Source organism: Arvicanthis niloticus, chromosome 2 (genome assembly GCF_011762505.2).
Source record: "Arvicanthis niloticus isolate mArvNil1 chromosome 2, mArvNil1.pat.X, whole genome shotgun sequence".
In the NCBI taxonomy this organism is placed as follows: domain Eukaryota; kingdom Metazoa; phylum Chordata; class Mammalia; order Rodentia; family Muridae; genus Arvicanthis; species Arvicanthis niloticus.
The window spans coordinates 127,683,257-127,701,741 of NC_047659.1; the positions used below are offsets into that span (position 1 = coordinate 127,683,257).

The following is an 18,485-nucleotide window of genomic DNA, read 5'->3' on the forward strand; positions in this document are numbered from 1 at the left end:
AGACATACAATAAAATAAATTAATTTAAAAATGAATTAAGTTTTCAGAAAGGAATTGAATGTTCGAGTCCTGCACTGTCAGGCCTTGTGTCTCCTCAGAGTCACAGAGTTGTCCCCGCTAGTTCTGAGGCATCCTTGGTCACACTCAGGCTCCTGCATCCCTTGGCTGCCAACTGCCCTACCTTCTTCTTGCCATCACCCAGCAAAGGGACCACCTGCTGCGTTCTCACAGACATGCACCCCACCTCCTCCAGCCCCTAAACTCCCCTGGCGATAACAGATGGATCTGTGGTTATGGAACCAAAGGCTCATGGGAGTATAGTCTTCCACCAACTGCACCCTCCCAGGTCTTGTCCCAAATTGAATTCTATAGCCACCATAAAATACCAAGCCCCCTCGCAGTGTTGAGATCTGGTTAGGTCTGGTTTCTGAGAACTAGCACAGATGCTATGGGTCCCCCTCCCTACTGGCTGGCAAAGTGGAGGTGGGGTGTCTGCATGGGAGGTGTTCCTCTGCTGTTAGCAAGGCATGGGGTATAACAGACTTTGTGGAAAATACAACCAGCCCCAAAGTGTCTCCTTTATCTTTCCTCTCTAGAGCCGTGGATCTCCTTTTTGTTGCTCTTGTCATTGTTCAAATATTTATTTATTTAGTGTATATGAATGCTGTATCTGCATGTACACCTGTGTGCCAGAAAAGGACATCAGATCACATTATGATGGTTGTGAGCCACCATGTGGTTGCTGGGAATCAAACTCAGAACCTCTGGAAGAACAACCATTACTCTTAACCTCTGAACCATCTCTCCAGCCCCTGTATCTCCTTAACGCTGCAACCCTGCAATACAGGTCTTCAGGTTGTAGTGACCCCCAGCCATAAAACTATTTTTGTCACTACTTCATAGCTGTAATGTTGCTGCTGTTATGAATTGTAATATAAATCATTTTGGAGATAGAGGGTTGCCATAGGGGTCGCGACCCACAGGTTGAGAAGCACTTCTCTGGACTCTGTAGCCCTGTTTCCTTCTTCTGACATGATTGGTCTCCACGTTCTACCCCCAGATAACCAGAAAGTACCCCGACATGAACTTGGAGCTCCGTGGAACAGTGGTCTCTGCCCCGCATCTGAATGTCAGTCCTGGGAATCTATCCTTGTCTCCACAGATGGAGATTGAAGGCTTTGTGATCCTGCCCAGCTTTGTTCGGGAACCTGTCTTCCGGCTTGGCGTGGTAAGGCTCAGAGCCTTTCCAAACGCTGTTCCTCTTCACGGGGGCTTTTCTTCCACTCTCCTCAGCTCTCAACCGATAAATTACAAGCCCAGAGAGGGCTTTCTGGACTCCTCTTACGGCTGATCTGCCTTTCTATTTGCTTTTTAAAGTTTGTGGCACTCTATTAATTTTCATCATGGTGTCTATTGCCCAAGCTTTTGTGTAGCTATTTGAAGATTTGTTCATTTAATGTGCATGTCTCCCTCTAAGTCCGGGCCGTGGAGGGAGCATCTGTCCTGTTGCGCTACTATGTAACTGATCCTTGAAGACTACATCTCCCAAGCTCCCTTGCATTATGGCTTCCAGCTTTATCAGCCAATGACAACATTGTCAGGATACTGGCTCGACTCCTGCCTTCACTAAGTCCTGAGTAACAGGCTTACTGCTTTTTGCTTTTTTTGGGGGGGGGTGGGGGGGTGGGGCTGCAGAAAAGTGATGATATGGCCTTCTTAAGGTCCCTTCACCCACATAATCATTCCCCTGAACTAAATTCCTTCTAAATTAAATACTAAAAGTGCTTTTCTTTCTTAATGGCCCCTGGCTAATGGGCACAGATTTCAGAGACTCTGTGCACTGGATGAAGAATTTGCTGTCTTGTTTTAGGCTTCAAACTCAACAAGGCCAAACTTCTGAAGGGCAGTTCCTCAGAGAGGGTGTATCAGCCTTTCAGAGTGTTACTGATGATGTCAAATTGTTTTTTTTTTTTTTTTTTAATAAAATAGAATTCACTATTATCCTTACTAGAGCTGAGCTGGGTCCTGGAGTAGCTGGCCATGACCTCTGAGAGCTGAGTAAGGTTGCAAACAACATGTCTTCTCTTGGTACACCATTCAAAGCTTATCTGCTGTGATCCTCAGCGATTTCAAGTAAACCTGATCATGTCCAAGTTCAGTCACTCACTGATCAACACGCTGAATGCTGTGGGAAGCTGCAGTCCAGTGGGTGGATTTCCGAGGCTGCCGATCCCCACCCTCATCCCCAGCATCAGAACCACCATCACTAAAGCCTGTTTCTTTCTCCTGCCTCTTCCAGGTCACTAATGTATTTGCCTCATTAACTTTCAACAACAGCAAGGTCACCGGGATGCTGCATCCAGACAAGTAAGTATCCTCTGCAGGGATGGGCGTCACAGCAGCGGGAGGGCTGTGCATGGGCTCCCAGCCAGGCTCCATTTGGACTCTGTGACTGGGGTATGGGTGGGATGTGGCACCACTGTCAATGTTGAGGGCTTGCCATTTGAGAAGGAAATATAATAGTATGTATTCTGGTTGGCTTAGTTCTTTTTTGCTATCCTGCCCCCACAAGTTTCAAATGTCTGAATGGCTAACAGTGCTTTTTCTTAATCTATGAATTTTAGATCTCAGATGTATTGGGTTACCAAAAAGCTAAAGACAATGTTTTGACGCTTCCCCAGTCCCCACTGTTGTATCTCTGTTCTTCCTGCCCCCCTGGCAGCAGAGCCTCCTACTCTCTGGGGACGCACTTAGCCTCCCCACGCTGGGATGTTCACCTTGTGTTTCTGCTTTACCACAGGGCACAAGTGAGACTGATTGAATCCAAAGTCGGCATGTTCAATGTGAGTTACTGTCCTCAGTTATGACATGATTAAGATGCCAGTTAATTGGTGATGTTTCTGAGGCAGTTGCCATGGCGCCTAGAGTAGAAACGGGAATAAAGAAGAGCAGATCTCTGCCCAGAGCCCCTGTGGAACCTCTCAGAGGTGCAAGACAGGATCGAGGGGTAATTATGTCCCAATATAAGATTGGCTATTGGGCAGAATTATTTTAACTGCAAGGAAAAGAAATCCTCCTCTGAGCAAAGAGGTGAAGTTCACAGGATCTCCTAACTAAAAACAAAAGGCGAGGCTTAAGAGATGGCTCAGTTGGCAAAGTGTTTACCATGTATGAGGACCTGAGTTCAAATCCCCAACACACAAGTAAAGAGCCAAGCATGGTAATCCCAGTGCTAGGGAGGATCAGGTGGATCCCTGGAGCCCTCTGGTCAGCCAGCTTAGCCTAATCAGTGAGCCCAGGTACCAGTGAGAGGCCCTGTCTCAGAAAATAAGGTGGATGGCTCCTGAGACATGATAGCTAAGGCTGACCTCCGTCTTTCATTATGCAAACACACACACACAGGTACACTTGGGCACACATGTATGTGCACATACACCCACACACCTGTATTTACCCATACAAACACGCACACACACCTGCATGCACACACACACACACACACACACACACACAAGACAATTACCACCACAAAAAACTAAGGGTGGGCACTTCAAGTAGAGCTGGATCCAGGTGCTTAGGTCTGTGTATCAACAGCGTCTCCCCATCTCCCAGGTCCAATTCCGTCCATGTTGGGTTTATTAATAGACAGGTGCTTTCCACTAGTAGAAAACACCAGAGTCTCCTGTAGTTCATTTTTTTCTGGGGGAAAAAATCCTTAAGCTAGCTCTCATTAGATTAATGTTAATAGTTGGTTTGGTTTGGTTTGGTTTCACTTTGTTTTGTTTTGTTTTGTTTTGTTTTGTTTTGTGACTAGGTCTCTCTATGTAGCCTTGGCTGTCCTGGAACTCACTTTGAAGACCAGGCTGGCCTTGAACTCACAGAGATCCACCCGCCTCTGCCTCCTGAGTGCTGGGATTAGAAGAATAAAGATTTGTAGTCAACGCCACCATTATCACACGGGCTAAGGTAGACTCCTTATTGGAGCACAAAATGGCTGCATGGTCACCTGCCCGGCTTCTCTTCTCCCGCAGGTGAACCTGTTCCAGGCATTCCTCAACTACTACCTTCTCAACAGCCTCTACCCTGATGTCAACGGTAAGAATGGCTCTGGGCCTTTCCAGGTCTGGAGTTGATCCCACTCCTGGGGAGGGGGTGTTTGCACCGGAGTTGGAAACCAGGGTCTCCTGAGAGCTGAGTGAGCCGTCATGTCTCAGAGCTTTGATGGCCGCTGCGAGATGGAATACTGAAAGCAGCCTCATGTTCCTCCCGGGGCTCCACAGGGATTTGGGGTTGAGACAAGTTTTTGATGCACAGGAAACTCCTTATAGGGGAAGGAGAGACTTTCGGAAGTGCCCACCAGCATTAGGTCATAGTAAGACAAGGCAACCACCTTGAATATACATTTTCCAATCAACTGCCTGACTCCATAGTAAAATAAAATGTAAAACCCAAGCCCCATTTTTTGACATGTGAAGCTACAACAGGAAACAGGTGGTAGAGGCCAGAAAGCCACCCACTGGTCCCCATTACATTACACTCTTATGCTCTTTAGCACCTGCCCCTTCCTCCATCAGACCACGTGTAGTTGCTTAGGTGCCCTCTCAGCTATTTAGGGTTCGTGTTCTGGCTTTGGAAACTAGGGCAAGTTGCTTGGCCACTCTGTGCCTCCGTTTCCATAGCTGTAAAATGGGAATAGCAGTGACACCTAGTCTTAGGTAATCACTGAGTGGGAACACAGTCAGTCCATCGAGCACATGTAGAGCACTGAGCCTTTGGTTAAAAAAAAAAAAAACTGTCTATCCCTGTCACTCATCAACACATGTCCTCAACAATGCTGTCAACCCACAGATGAGCTGGCCAAGGGCTTCCCGCTCCCTCTGCCAAGGCGTATTCAGCTCCATGACCTCGACTTCCAGATCCACAAGGTCAGTGGGTCTGGAGGGGCTGTGGAGGTGGAGGGGTGGGGGCTGGGCAGCCTGTCAGATCTGGAAGCCACTACTCATAGGACGGTCCCAATTCAGAACCTGCAGCCCTGAGACTGCAGTGAGCACAGGGTGTACTTGGAATTAAAATATTCCAGGAAGCCTTCTGAATGTCCTTTAGAAGGGACATGAGGATGAAGCAGGGTTGGTGGTTGGTGGGAGGTGACTCAGTGGCTTGAGGACAAGTACTGCTCCTTCGGAGGGCCACAGACTGTTTCCAAGCCTCACAATGGGTGGTTCACAGCTGCCTGTGACGTACCTTCAGCTCGAGAGGATCTGACACCTCTCGGCTCGGTATCTGGGCTCAGATACACACACACACTCACACACGGATACATACAAGCTGCAGCTCCCTGGCGACCTCATAAATGTCCTGTGTACCATCTAAATTGTCTCTCCTTGACAAAGGACGCAGAGTCGTGAGGTCCTGGGCTTTGCTTTCTGAATGTTCTGGAGCTTCCATTAGCTAAAGGGGGTAGGAACTGGGCCAAGTTCAATTCTTCCACAGGGATCCACCACAGTCTTTAAAGGTCAAATGGTCATGGTTGATCTCAAAATTCTAATAAACATGATAATGTATGATAAATCTCACAGCCACTTCCTAGGTGCCAGACATAATAAATACATTAATTACATATGCAAACACACAGATGTTGTTTTACTATTAGGCAGGAGGTATTTGACACACAATGGGGCTTTAAAAGGCTCTTTTTGAAAAGCCCAGCTCTGCCAACAGGTCATGTTCTAAAGGCCATTGATAGGTTCTAAAGATTCCCTAGGTTTGTTTGTTTAATTTTATGCCACACACTCTGGGAAACACTCTAGCACTAGGCTACTGCCTCAGTCTGCCTCTCAATTTTTTTTTTTTTTTTTTTTTTTGGTTTTTCAAGACAGGGTTTCTCTGTGTAGCCCTGGCTGTCCTGGAACTCGCTGGCCTCCAACTCAGAAATTCACCTGCCTCTGCCTCCCAAGTGCTGGGATTAAAGGTGTCCGCCACCACTTGCCTCTCAATTCTTGGAAGACCTGTACTCCAAATGCAGCCTTAGAGCACTCCATTCTAAAGAAGTGCTATAACCCTATTTCTAACTGTCTGAAGGCCATTACCACCCACAAGCATAGCTGGGATTTGGACTTGTCTCCAGGACCCTGGGGTTAGGCTTGATTTGTTTTGTTTTGTTTTGTTTTTTTTTCCTGAGGTTTTCTTAATTTTTTTTTTTTTTTTTTTTTGCTTGTTTCAGACATGTACAGTATTAGCTCTCAGATTGTTACAGGGTCTCTCGGTTCTGATCTGTTTGAATTTATTCAAGAGACAGAGACAGTTCAATGAGAAGTTTATTTAGCAGGGGTGAGATGGGTCAGGGGTCTTGCACGTGTGTGTGTGCGCGTGCGTGCACACACGCATATACATACATACATACATACAACCCATGGTCAGGGGTGAAGGCATTTGCCCCAGGTCTAATGACCCAAGTTGGTTCCCCAGAGTCCTCATGGTAGGAGACAGTTGACTTCTATCTATCCCTACAAGTTGTCCTCTGACAATCTCCAGGCATGCACCGAGAGGAGTCTGTCTGTCTGTCTGTCTCTCTCTCTCTCTCTCTCTCTCTCTCTCTCTCTCACACACACACACACACACACACACGATATATACATACATATGTGTGTACATATATACATTCATCCATAGATACATACACACAATACATACATGTAAAATTCACAAGGTGTCCAGCTGCCAGTGGAGTCTTCTTTGTGGACTTGAATGTTTTCATAAATATGAGACGAGTGGTATAATTCATAAGCTCACCTTTCTCCCTGCCAAATCATGGTGGACCAGATCTCCTTTTGGGGGCATTTCTTCCCAAGATCCTCACAAAGCAGGGAGGCAAAACCACAGTGCAATGATAATAGACTCATCTTGGGTCAGTATGTGATATAGACTCTTTATTATCATGTATGTCGGGGAGGATGCCTTGAGGCCTTAGGCTCTGACATAGAGAGAGCAACCTAACCACAGAGGTTGACCATCAGGAAACACAGCTCCCTAGAAGTCACTTCAATGTCCTCATATCTGACAACTGTCCTTCTAGTATCAAAATTAGTTTCTTTTCCTTATTATATATAAATACTTTATATGTACATATATATGTATATTATATATGTATATGTGTGTATATATAATACAGTGTGTTAATATAATATATAATATAAGTGTTAATATTTTAATGCTTTATATATGCATATATGTGTATATTTTTTTTTTTTTTTATTTTTTTAGATCTTTCATTTACACTTCAGATACCATCCTGTTTCCCCATTCCCCCCCCCTTAGAAAACCCCTATCCCATGCCCCCTTTTCATTTTGCATTTATACATTTTTTTAAGAAATGTTAATCATAGGCTTTATAAGTTTGGTATTGTTCAATCAGAGGTGTAACCCACTACCCAACCTAGATATATCAACTATCTTTGACTGGTGGAGATACATGAACATCTGCTTCCCTGTCTCCCCCCTCTATCTCTCTTTCATCACCTAGCTTCTCCTCTCCTTCTTCTTCTCCTCTTCTTACTCCTTTTCTTCCTCTCAGTACTCCTCCCACCTTAGCTCCTCCTACACATCACCCTTCCTGTTAAAAGGAAACTTTTCTCTCAAAATACAATTAGAGCATAATTATGCCTATTTGTACCAGTGAGGTACAAGATAGTCCTAATACCCAGTCCATCCTTTTGTTGACTAACCAGCACCTCTGTCATCTATCCTAACTAAAACACTTAGTTCTGAACCTCGCTTTTTCCTTGGCTTTAGGATGAATGTCAGCTGATGACCATACACTCAGATCTTTTCTCTCAAAGTAAATAGCTATAAGTTTTCAACCCCATCAGAAATCCAGAATGACTGAGTTGACTATAATTGTGGGAAGCACAAAGCATAGCTTCTAAAACTTAGCCAATTTATAGAGACCTCTGAACACCTGGACACTCGCTCTACTTCAAAACGTTGGAGCATCTGTTCTTCTGCCTTCTGGCCCAGGATCATCTGACAGACCTTAGTGCTGCAGAATTATTAAGGGCTGATTACTCTGTCTAGGCAGATATAATCAGTCGACTATTCTGCAAGTGTGTCCTTTTCTGGACAGTAATTTGTCTGTAGAAGGAAAGTGGCAATTCTTGCCTAGTGGCTGTCTCACCACAACTGGAGTAACTCCAAGGATGCTCAATTTCTTCTTAGAATTTAACATAGGAAGCTGTCCGGAGCAGACAGGTCTTTAATGAAAATGAACATTAATACTGAAATGTTTGTCATGTCAATTCTAAGGATTTCTGATGTTTTGAAAACCAGCTATCCATGTAAGGTAATCTGGACTGTTGCCTGTTAACTCCACTCAGCTATTTCTAAATAAAACATAGAGAACACCCTTATAATAAACTCCAAGTCATGAATTTGCTATAGTCCCTTAACTCACAGGCTGACCATCTCAAATCAGTTAAAAAAGTTAAAGAAGGACTGGGTCTAAGCTTTGTATTCCTAAGTGTGTTATACTGGTACAATGCCTATGAGAGTAACAATATTCATCTCACTCTTATATCACTAAGAAGCTCATGCCAATGAAAACCTTAAAATTTGTAAACAAAGTAAATTGGTGCCATTTAAGAATTTATATCTTCATCTTCATATTAATTATACAGATTTCTACTAATAGGTTATGGCTATGCAATAAACCCTAGCTAATCCTCTCTATTCCGACAAAACCACTACTTTTCCCTAGAGAGACAGCCCAACATTTACCACCTTAGTCCCCATGCCCAGGGAATAGGGGCGCTGACTCATCATTAGCTTCTTCAAGCTGATTATGGGCGTTGAGATATTAGAAGAGGAGTGGGGGGGGAGAGCAAGTTGACAATCCTCTGATGCTGTGTCTTCGCTGCCTCCAGATGGAATTCATGGACCTCAGAGGTTTGAGCAGGTCTGCCCAGCTTGCTTGTTGAGTAGATACACCAAGGCTGATCATTCTGCAATATACAATTCTCAAAACAAATTTTAGTATCAAGATAGTTTTTTTTTTTTAAAGAGGGCTGACATTTTATTAAGAATGTTGGTTCTAACCGCTTTTCTATTTTTCCCCTCCGCAGGCCTCAGACTGGAGGAGGGCATGTGTATATTTTATGTATACATATACATTATATATGTATGTATATATACACACACACATATCATCACTCCTTGGATGACACGCTCCTTTTCGTATCTAACTTCTTCTGCCCAATGATAGATAGTTGGGTCCAGTCCCATTTGACACGAGGACAGTGTTTGATTCCATCAATACAGCAACAAGTGTATCTACTTTTTCACTCTGCTGACTACAGTTGTGATGACCCATTCTTTGGTCCATCTGCACCCTGAGTCTTAGTTCTTTCTCTAAGCATCATGTCCAAGGTGAGACAAAGGATGGCAGATGTATAGACCCCATTGGAGATGCTGTAGCCTGTGGCCAACATCCGTCTGATCACTACTCAGAATGAGGTTAGGTGACCATTCACACAGCTGGCCCCTGGGTCTTTCCTCTGTACATAAGGTACAGCCCAAACTTCCTAGAGTTTTTATGAAAGTCAGGGGCCAAGGATAGAAGCTTTTAGTTCAGCGTCTGCCACCTAGGAAGTGATTGTAAGATTTATCATAAATTATCCTGTTCGCTAGAATTTCGAGGTTAACGATGGCCTTTTGACCATCAGAGACAGTGCTGGATCACTGTAGAAAGCGTTCAAGCTGGCTTAGAGTTTCACCCCTCTAGATAGTGGAAACTTAAGAACAGCAAGAAAGTGAGGCCTGGGAACTCATGAATTCATGTCCTCTGCCAAGGAGACAAAACTTAGGTGCTAAAATGAACATTTATGAGGGCCTGCCAGGAAGCCGCAGCTTGGGTATCTTTTTGGAGTAAATGATTCATATTCTCTGCCCATCTGTCTGTCTGTCTTTCCCTTCCCACCCCCTCTCCATCCCCCTCTCCTCTCTTCTCTCTCTCTCTTAAAAGGTCTGGCTTCAAATTTGTGGTCCTCCTGCCTCAGTCTCCAGGGTGCTGAGACCGTAGGTGTGCATCACTATGCCCAGCTTAGGGGACTCTCTTTCTTGTTTTTTTCTTCCCCTAGGACTTCCTATACTTGGGTGCCAATGTCCAGTACATGAGAGTCTGAAGACAAGAAGAAAGATGGGTCTCAGAGGCCACAGCTGGACCTGCCATTTGTAATTCCAGATGTGGAGCACATCTCTGGAGAGTCTCAAAATACAAAGATGTTTCTGTTCCTGGCTCTAGTGGACCCTGCCCCCACAGTCCTCTTCACCAGGTGCGCCCTTGACCTGGACTCGACTGTCCTCCAGGAAGGTCCCCTGCCCTCAGTGACCTCTCCGAAGGGCCCTGTCCCACCCCTGACCTGGAATCACTTTCAGAGCAGGCACTGTGGTTTCGAATTCACCATCTGACCTGAATTTCTGGTAGAGTGCTGGCACTTAGTAGGTCCTCAATAAATATTTATAGAATGACATGATATCTCACTTGAACCTCTTTATTGGTCCCCCATTTATCTGGTCTGAGCCAGTCTTAGATGCTGTGCTGGAGCTGTAGTCTCTAAGGCTAGACCTTGGCTTCCTTTTCTCTCCTGTTGGCCCCTGCTGTGAGGGTCTCAACAAGGGAGTGGAGGACTCCATACACACACACACACACACACACACACACACCACTTGGGGAAGTGATGAACTTAGTGTTTATCACTAAAGCCCTTGTTCTGTCTAGGCTCCCAGCCTTGTTCCCACAGGTATCTCTTCCTTGCTTGTTGCTTGCTGCAGACAACAGACCCAGAACGAAAGCAATATGGCAGCCTCCCAAGGCTGTCCTCCTGGAGGCCTGTGCAAGTGAGGAAGAGATGAATCCAAGGAAGGTTTTGGCTGGACCCAAATCAAAAGCTATTATTCACGAGCCACATGCCTGCAAGGAGAGACCGTGATTTCTAACTACCGAACAATAAGCCTTTGATCAGACTTAATAAAGAGTCATTTCCGTGTTATGTAGTTAGGCCCCAAGGCTGGGAGTCAGAAGGCTCATTGGAGTTGTTTTTTGTTAATTGTGTTAATGAGCAGATGGATAGCGCTGCCGGCTAGCGGATAACTCATGGGGAATAGACCCATTTACTCCGTGTATGACAGGGATGGGCTCTGAGACTGGAGGATGTGCTGTCACAAGCTGGTGGCAGGGTGACGCATGGCTTCTCCTCCTCCCTACTTACCATCCCTGTGAAGAATGGGAGGGGTGTAGGCTTCTTCCTGTAGCCCAGGGTGGGTCCCTTCCTCCCTGCACTACTTGTCTGTGAAGATAATGGTGACAGCAGTCATATCCTCGGGCTGTATGGTCACATCATTAGGTCATATCTGTCCAAGTGTAAGCAGAATTCTGGAGTTCCTGTTGCCTGCCACCAGTAGTACCATTAAGCAGGCACAGGAACTGAGTCTTCAAATTGTACTTTCTTTATTGGGGGGGGGGGGGTGCTGGTGACCCAAGAAGGTGGCAGGTACTACTCTCCTGCTGGCAGGTCTTGTAGGACAGGGAACAAAGGCAGCCAGTCATCTCAGAGCTGAGTGCCGTCCCTCTGGTCAGGTGGTCATCTGAATCCCAGAGATTCATGGTGTCATGTGTCTCTCTTATCTCCTCAACTTCTCCCTAATTATGTCTCTGGCTGAACCTTTAAACTGCATCCTCCCCACTGATCTGGCCTCAGCCAGTCTTGGCTGTTCAGCCTCAACTGTGGTCTCCAAGGCTAGACCTTAGCCACAATCCCTTTTTTGTCAGCTCCTGCTGTAGGGGCTTCATGGAGAGAGAGCAGAGGGTTAGACACTCCCAGGGATGCTAAGTTTGGTTAGTGTCTGCTAGAATCAATCAAACATCCCTCCAGATGCCACCCGGGCCGGGGTTAACTCAGAGCAAGCAAACCCTTAACAGTGTATATGAGCTATTTCTACCATGTGATGTATAAGTGTGGCCTTACAGGATAGAAACCACAACAAAGACTTAGTGTTCCCTCACTGTAAAGGACCAGGCAACACAGTCCCAGCTCCAACCCTCACTTCTGAAAGCACTACCTTGGGTCTTCAGAGATGAGTCAGTCTAGATAGCAACTGGCCTACCCTGGGCCTTGGGCCAAGTATCTCTGAGCCTCTGTGTCCTCACCTGTCAAATGAGGCTGGGAATAGTTCATTCCCTGGCAATGTGGCAACACACCTTGAGGCCCATGTCAAGTTCCTATAAGTGCCCGGGGCACAGCCAAGTCCAGCAAATGGCAGATACGGTTGTCACCTGTGCTGCACTGGGCTTCCTAGAAGCAGAGCCGGGACACAGGGAACGTTATGTGTTTGAAAGATGGTCCCAGGAGGTATAGATGGGGGGTGGGGAGCAAGAGGGAGAAGCAAGGGCTACTATGAAGGGCGTGAGCAAGCCTCCACAGTGACTGCAGTTCAAGCCCCTGAGGAAACTGAGCCCATAGAACAACCCTCAGCAGACCCCTCCCCCACCCACTGTAAAAGGCTGTGTCCCTTTCATTGTCACTAGGACCAAGTAAGTAGCAGAACTGCTTAAAATAGAGGAAATGTGCAGTTTGGCTCATGGTCACGGTCATGCCTGTCAGTCTATATATGGCAGAGCTGAGCAGTTTATGTCTTGGGGCCCAGACCCAGAATCAAGGAGAAAACTGGTTCTCAGTTTGCTCCCTACTGCTGTGATAAACTACCATGACTCACAGTAACAGCGACAGAAGAAGCTTTATTTGGCTTACATGTCCCCATCCCAGTCCATCTCGAAGGGGAGTCAGGGCAGGAGCCCAAGGTAAGAACTAGAAGGCAGAAACCAAAACAGAGCCCAGGAAGAACACTGCTTACTGGCTTGCTCCACAGAGCTCGCTGAGCTAATTCATTTCTTATCCACCCTAGCATCAGCTGCCCAGGCATGGGACCACCCACATCAGTCATCAATCAAGAAAATACTCCATGGGCCAATCTGGTGGAGACGGTTCCTCAGTTGAAGCTTGCTCTTCCCTGATGACTCCAGCTTGTATCAAGTGAACAAAAACAAAAAACCCCTCACCAATACTCAGTTCACGTTCATGTTCTCTCCCTTTTCCCCCACAGTGACCCCCAGCACAGGGAATGGTGTTGCCCATACCCAGTGATGGTCTCCCAGCTCAGTCAGTGCTCTGTGGAAACACCCTCATCTGTCTCCTAGGTGATTCTGAATCCGGTCGGCTTGATGTTAAGAATCAACCATCACAGAAGTGGTACCTGCCTATAGTTACCTCTCAGTATCCCTGGAGGATGGTTCCCAGGGGGGTGTCCCTTCTATGGTTACCAAATTCGGTTGCTGTGCAGATTCCATATATGAAATAACATAGTGTTTGCATATGGCCTACACACATCAGCCCATATTCTTAAAACCACCTCTAGACTGTTTATACCTAGTACAAGGCAAACACCATTGGCAATCGCCATACTGTATTGATGTTCTCAATCTTAAATTGGTTAAAACCATGGGTGTGGAACCCTTAGATAGAGAAGTCTGACGGTGTATGGGGAAGCCCCTGCCCAGGCCATCACAGCAATTCTTGGACCCTGGAAGGTCATTTTTTAAGCCCTTGGGATGTTTTGCCTGATAAGAGTTTCTATTAACTTGTGAGGACTGGACAGTGCACACTGACAGTGGAACCTGCGATGGGGACTTCTGATCACACGGCAGAAGCTCGCCCTCTGCAAGCACTGAGGACTAAGGCCACCACTGGGATTAAAGGCATGCGCCACTGCCTGGCTACATTCACTTTTGTCTTTTGCCCAGGTGGGTCTACAGCTCCCAGCAATATCACTGATCCCCCTGCCTCAGCCTCCTAAAGTGCTACAGTTACAGACATGAACCACCACACATGGGTCTACATGTTTTTTGTTTTGTTTTTTTTTTTTTTTTTTAAATTAAGCCTACAACCTTTTTCCAACCAAGTAGCAAGAGGTCAAAAGCCAAGTGGTCCCCTGAGGAAATGGAGACCAGAGAAGTCGACAGCCGACCTTCCTCCCACAGAGGGTGTTGGTAATTGATTGGCTGGAGCTGTGCTGAGCTCCAGAACAGAGAGAATTTGCATTAACAGGGCTTCTATTGCTCTTCAGAAGGGACTATAACTTAGGGTTCAACGTGGTGCATCTGCCTTGAAAACAGAGTTCTCTGAGTGTGCCCATATGTTCTTCAGTGTTAATGAGAAGCATCTGAACTCTGGAGGGAGAACTCAAAATGCTTCAGAGAAACCCCTCCAACACAAGGCTTTCCATGATAACAATGGCCACAGGTTACATCTGGAGCTCGGTTGGTAGAACACCTACCGTCTAGCATGCATGAAGCCTTCAGTTTAATCTCCAGCACCACATAAAACTGGGCATGGCCATGCATACCTATAATTCCAGCATGTGGGGGGTGGAGGAGGGGGGTTGGAGGTTCTAGATAACCCTGAGCTACATAGGGAGTTTGAAATCAGCCAAATGGTTGATGAGGCCCTGCCAAAAACAAAACAAAAAAGAAGCCATTTCCCCTAAGCTGTGGCAGACCTCTCCACTGTCTTCTCTCCTGCCACCTCCCAGGAACCATCCACTTTATCTTCTACTCTGAAAGTCCCTCCTCTGCCTGCTATGTGCGTTTCCCTGAGACAAGTCTTGGCCTTCTTCTTCTCTGCCTTCTCCCAAAGGGGGCCAGCCTACGGTAAGACTCTGAAAGCTGTCTGTCTTAGTTAGCTTTCTGGTGTTGGGATGAATACCATAACCAAAAGCAAATAAAAGGGTTTATGTTAGCTTACAGGGAAAACAAGGCAGGGACTGAGGGCAGGAGTGTAAAGCAGAGACCACAGGGAAATGTTGCTCAGTGGTTTGCTCCCAGGCTGACTTCCAGCGATCCTTGTTACATAGCCTGGACTGTTTCAGACTGATTCTGCCCGCATTGGGCTGGACCCTCCTGCATCAACTGTCAATCAAGGAAATTCCCCATAGATATGATCACAGGCCAATCTGAAGGAAGCAATCCCTCATTCCAGGCTTGTCAAGTTGCTAACTACGGTTAGCTGTCACACTGTTCAAGGCCCAGTTTCTGGTCCAGCAGAAGGGAGACCCTTGAGTTGTCCAGCTGTCTCCTGACTGTGGCTTTGGCATCTCTTTTTGCTCACTGTATTTGGAAGGTGCACCTGGCCAGTGTGTTGGGAAGGTAGAAGCATTGTGGGTTCCTGCTGATGGCCAGAGCATCCATCCCCTGCAGCATGCCCACCTGGGTCTGCCTCTCCTGGCCCTCTGAGGAATGGAGGTAGTAAAACACAGCAGAACAGATGGCTGCCTTATGAGCCAGAAGAAAATGACTTCCCACCTGGGGCCACTAAAGAATCCAAGGCTCCCTTCTCTGGTTTCCTTCGAGAAGGTATGCCTCATCTTGAGTGATCTCAAGGGGCCATAAGTATCGCCTCTGCAGCAGAAACCCCAGGCATGGGTGGCCTGCTGCAGAAGGGTGCTCTTGCCTGCTCACCTCGTAGCTCCCAAGCACCTGCATCGCTTGGGAGACCCAATCAAGGCTGTCTTTCAATGCTACCCCCTCCCCCGCAGGCTTCCTAGGGAAATCAAGGCTCTAAAAGCAGCCTGCTAAGAGTCAACACAAAATAACTGTTAAAGAAAAGGCTCTAGCAAATGGAGTGACTGGTAAGCCATGCACTGCTAGTGGGAGTGGTCCAGCCATTGGGAACTGCACTAAAAAATTACCAGACTGGGCAGCTTAAGAACTAAGCAAATATTCCTCACAGTTGGAAAGGATGGCAGACAAGATTAAGGTGCTAACAGATCCAGTGCCTGTGAGGGTCTCTGCCTGGTTGAAAGTTGGCTCTCTTTTCATTGCAGTCTTACATGACAGAAAGCAGAGACAGAAAGTCGGTCTATCTGTCTCTTCTTGTAAGAGCACTAACTCCATGGTGAGGGTCCATCTTGACCCACTTATCTTGCAAAGGTCCCATTTTAAGAAACCATACACATATGAATTGAGGGCACAGATACTCAATCCATAGCAAAGGGGAAATGGGCACAAGTGTCAGGTGACAGTTTGGATGCAGCCGCTGAGACTGAACATGTACGCACCCCCATGACCCCAAGTCCACTCCTCAAGGCACGCTCAACAGAAATGCCCGCTCATGTTCAACAAAAGCCACGTGCCCACAGGTTCGTGTGGTGGTCTAAATGAGAATGGCTCCTGGAGGCTCACAGAGTTGAGTGCTTAGTCTATAGTTGGCAGGACTGTTTGAGAAGGATTAGCAGGTGTGGCCTTGTATGGTCTTGTTGGAGGAGATGGGTCACTGGAGGTGGGCTTTGATGGGTTTTTTTTTGGTTGATTGGTTGGTTACTTGGTTGGTTTTGGTTTGGGTTTTGTTTTGTTTTGTTTTGGAGGGTTTTGTTTTTTGTCGTGGTGGTGGTTGTTTTGTTGGGTCTTTTTTGTTTGTTTGTTTTTTGTCTTTTGTTTTTTGAGACAAGTTTTCTCTGTGTAATAGCCCTGGCTGTCCTGTAACTACTTTTGTACTCCAGGCTGGCCTTGAACTCACAAAGTTCTTCCTGCCTCTGCCTCCTGAGTACTTAGAATAAATACTGAGCCACCATTCCCAGTCAGTGCTTTCTCTGCCTCATGTAAGCTCTCAGCTACCAATCCAGCACTATGCCTGCCTACCTGCTGCCATGCTCCCCATCATGTTGGTCATGGACTCGCCCTCCGAAATTGTAGTCAAGTCCCCAGTTAAATGCTTTCTTTCATAAATTGTCTTATTTTGGGTGTTTTGTCACTACGATAGAAAAGTAAGCACAACAATCCATCAGGCACTTTTTATAACAACCCCATGCTGGAAACAATCCAAACAGCCATCACCAATGGGCGGACACATTATGAAATATTCACACAATGGTATTATATCAGATAGCAATGAACATAAATGAACAGTAACCACAGGCAACAAGACAGAGTTGCTCAGGTGCTGAGTGAGAGAACCCTGGCATGGAAGGAGGCGTTGCCATAAATGTCAGGTAACTCCAGCCTTGGAAAGTAGAAGAAACAGAGGACTCCTAGAGCAGACTGGCTGATGGGCAAGTGTAGCTGTATCAGTGACCTCTGGCTTTGATTGCAATTCTGCTGCAAAATACTATGGTAGAGGGGCTGAAGAGATGGCTCCGTGGTTAGAAGCATTTGTTGCTCTTCCAGACGTCCAGGTCAGTTCCTAGCAACCACATGGTGGTTCACAACCATCTGTAACTGAGGAATCTGACACTCTCTTCTGGCCTCTTCAAGCGTGTGTGTGTGTGTGTGTGTGTGTGTGTGTGTGTGTGTGTGTGTGTAAAATAATCTTTTTTAAAATCATGTATTGGTCTCCTGCTGCTGCTATCACAAAGTGCCACAAACTCATTAATTTAAAATACTGTAAATTTATTGTCTTCTTGGTATGGAGAAGGCAGAGAGCAGCTGTCCCAGATCTCACAGGCTGCCCACACTTCACTGGGGCCATTCCTCCCACTGTCAAAGCCAGCCAGTAATCTAGATCTGCTCTCCCCCAAGCTCCACCTCCCATCTTATACCTCTCCCATCCACACTGACCCTCCTCCATCCCTCTTACCTCGTGCTTGCCAGCCCCATGTTGACACCTATAGCGACATACACCACCATTTGAACTTCATTGTACCAGCAGAAATCAACTGTAGGAAGTGGAGGGTGTGTTGCTTATGGACAAGGATAGGTACGGCAGACCCACCAAAATTGACAAAGTCTTTCTCTGGTCTGTGTGTTTGCAGAGTATACAGAAGTCATGATGGCAGCTTCCTCTTCCAGGATGTTTACAGCCCAAGAGTACTCTCCTACAGAGACTATCCACCAAGACTAGCCAACTCCTCCTTCTGCTGCCGGACATAATAAATACTCTGAGATTCTGGATTCTTGTATAGTTGATGCTGCTCCGTCAGAGCCAGCATGGGCCATCCGATCTAAGCCCTTCTGTGCATGCGTCCGTCTGTCTGTCCTCTCTTTTTTCCTTCATCACCCAATCAGGTCTCCAGAACCAAGCTGTGCTGTGTGTGCGCCAGTAAACCTCTGATACAGTTAGGCTCTGAGATTGGGACTTGTCTCATTCACAAGTGTTGGCTTTAGTTAATACAGAATATAGAGAGGGATAGACAGAGACTTGGAGGCAAGTACATTACGGTATGAGAATTGCTGACTTCTGTAGTAAATACTCAGCAAATGGGAGTTTATTGCTATCACAAACACCAAGGTGCTCGGAGCTCTCCAAACTGCAATGTTTGTTAACCATTCTTCCCCTCACCCCCCTAGGAAAAAAGCAGGCATCTCTCCATGCCATGAGCAACCAAGTAACCTCTCCTGGTTCACAATTCCAGTAATGTTTGTTATTACCGCTGCAGTTCGTTTGACAGCT

The 18,485-nt window shown here is 46.4% G+C and overlaps 1 protein-coding gene and 1 long non-coding RNA gene across 2 annotated transcripts in view; both read left to right on the forward strand.

Annotated features, from left to right (window-relative positions):
- The window catches only part of Lbp (lipopolysaccharide binding protein), a 28,417-nt gene extending 17,899 nt beyond the window's left edge, over nucleotides 1-10,518 (forward strand). Inside the window, exons 10-15 of the mRNA XM_034495212.2 lie at nucleotides 1,061-1,228; nucleotides 2,300-2,367; nucleotides 2,801-2,843; nucleotides 4,032-4,095; nucleotides 4,849-4,925; nucleotides 10,128-10,518. Of these exons, the coding sequence (XP_034351103.1) occupies nucleotides 1,061-1,228; nucleotides 2,300-2,367; nucleotides 2,801-2,843; nucleotides 4,032-4,095; nucleotides 4,849-4,925; nucleotides 10,128-10,172 (465 nt within the window). The 3' untranslated portion in view covers nucleotides 10,173-10,518. The remainder of the gene's footprint in view (nucleotides 1-1,060; nucleotides 1,229-2,299; nucleotides 2,368-2,800; nucleotides 2,844-4,031; nucleotides 4,096-4,848; nucleotides 4,926-10,127) is intronic.
- A 2,369-nt stretch (nucleotides 10,519-12,887) lies between these two features.
- On the forward strand, nucleotides 12,888-18,162 carry LOC143441210 (uncharacterized). The gene is made up of 4 exons (XR_013108437.1): nucleotides 12,888-13,295; nucleotides 13,692-13,846; nucleotides 14,635-14,752; nucleotides 17,848-18,162. It is a non-coding gene; the product is annotated as an uncharacterized LOC143441210 (long non-coding RNA).
- Nucleotides 18,163-18,485: the final 323 nt, after the last annotated feature.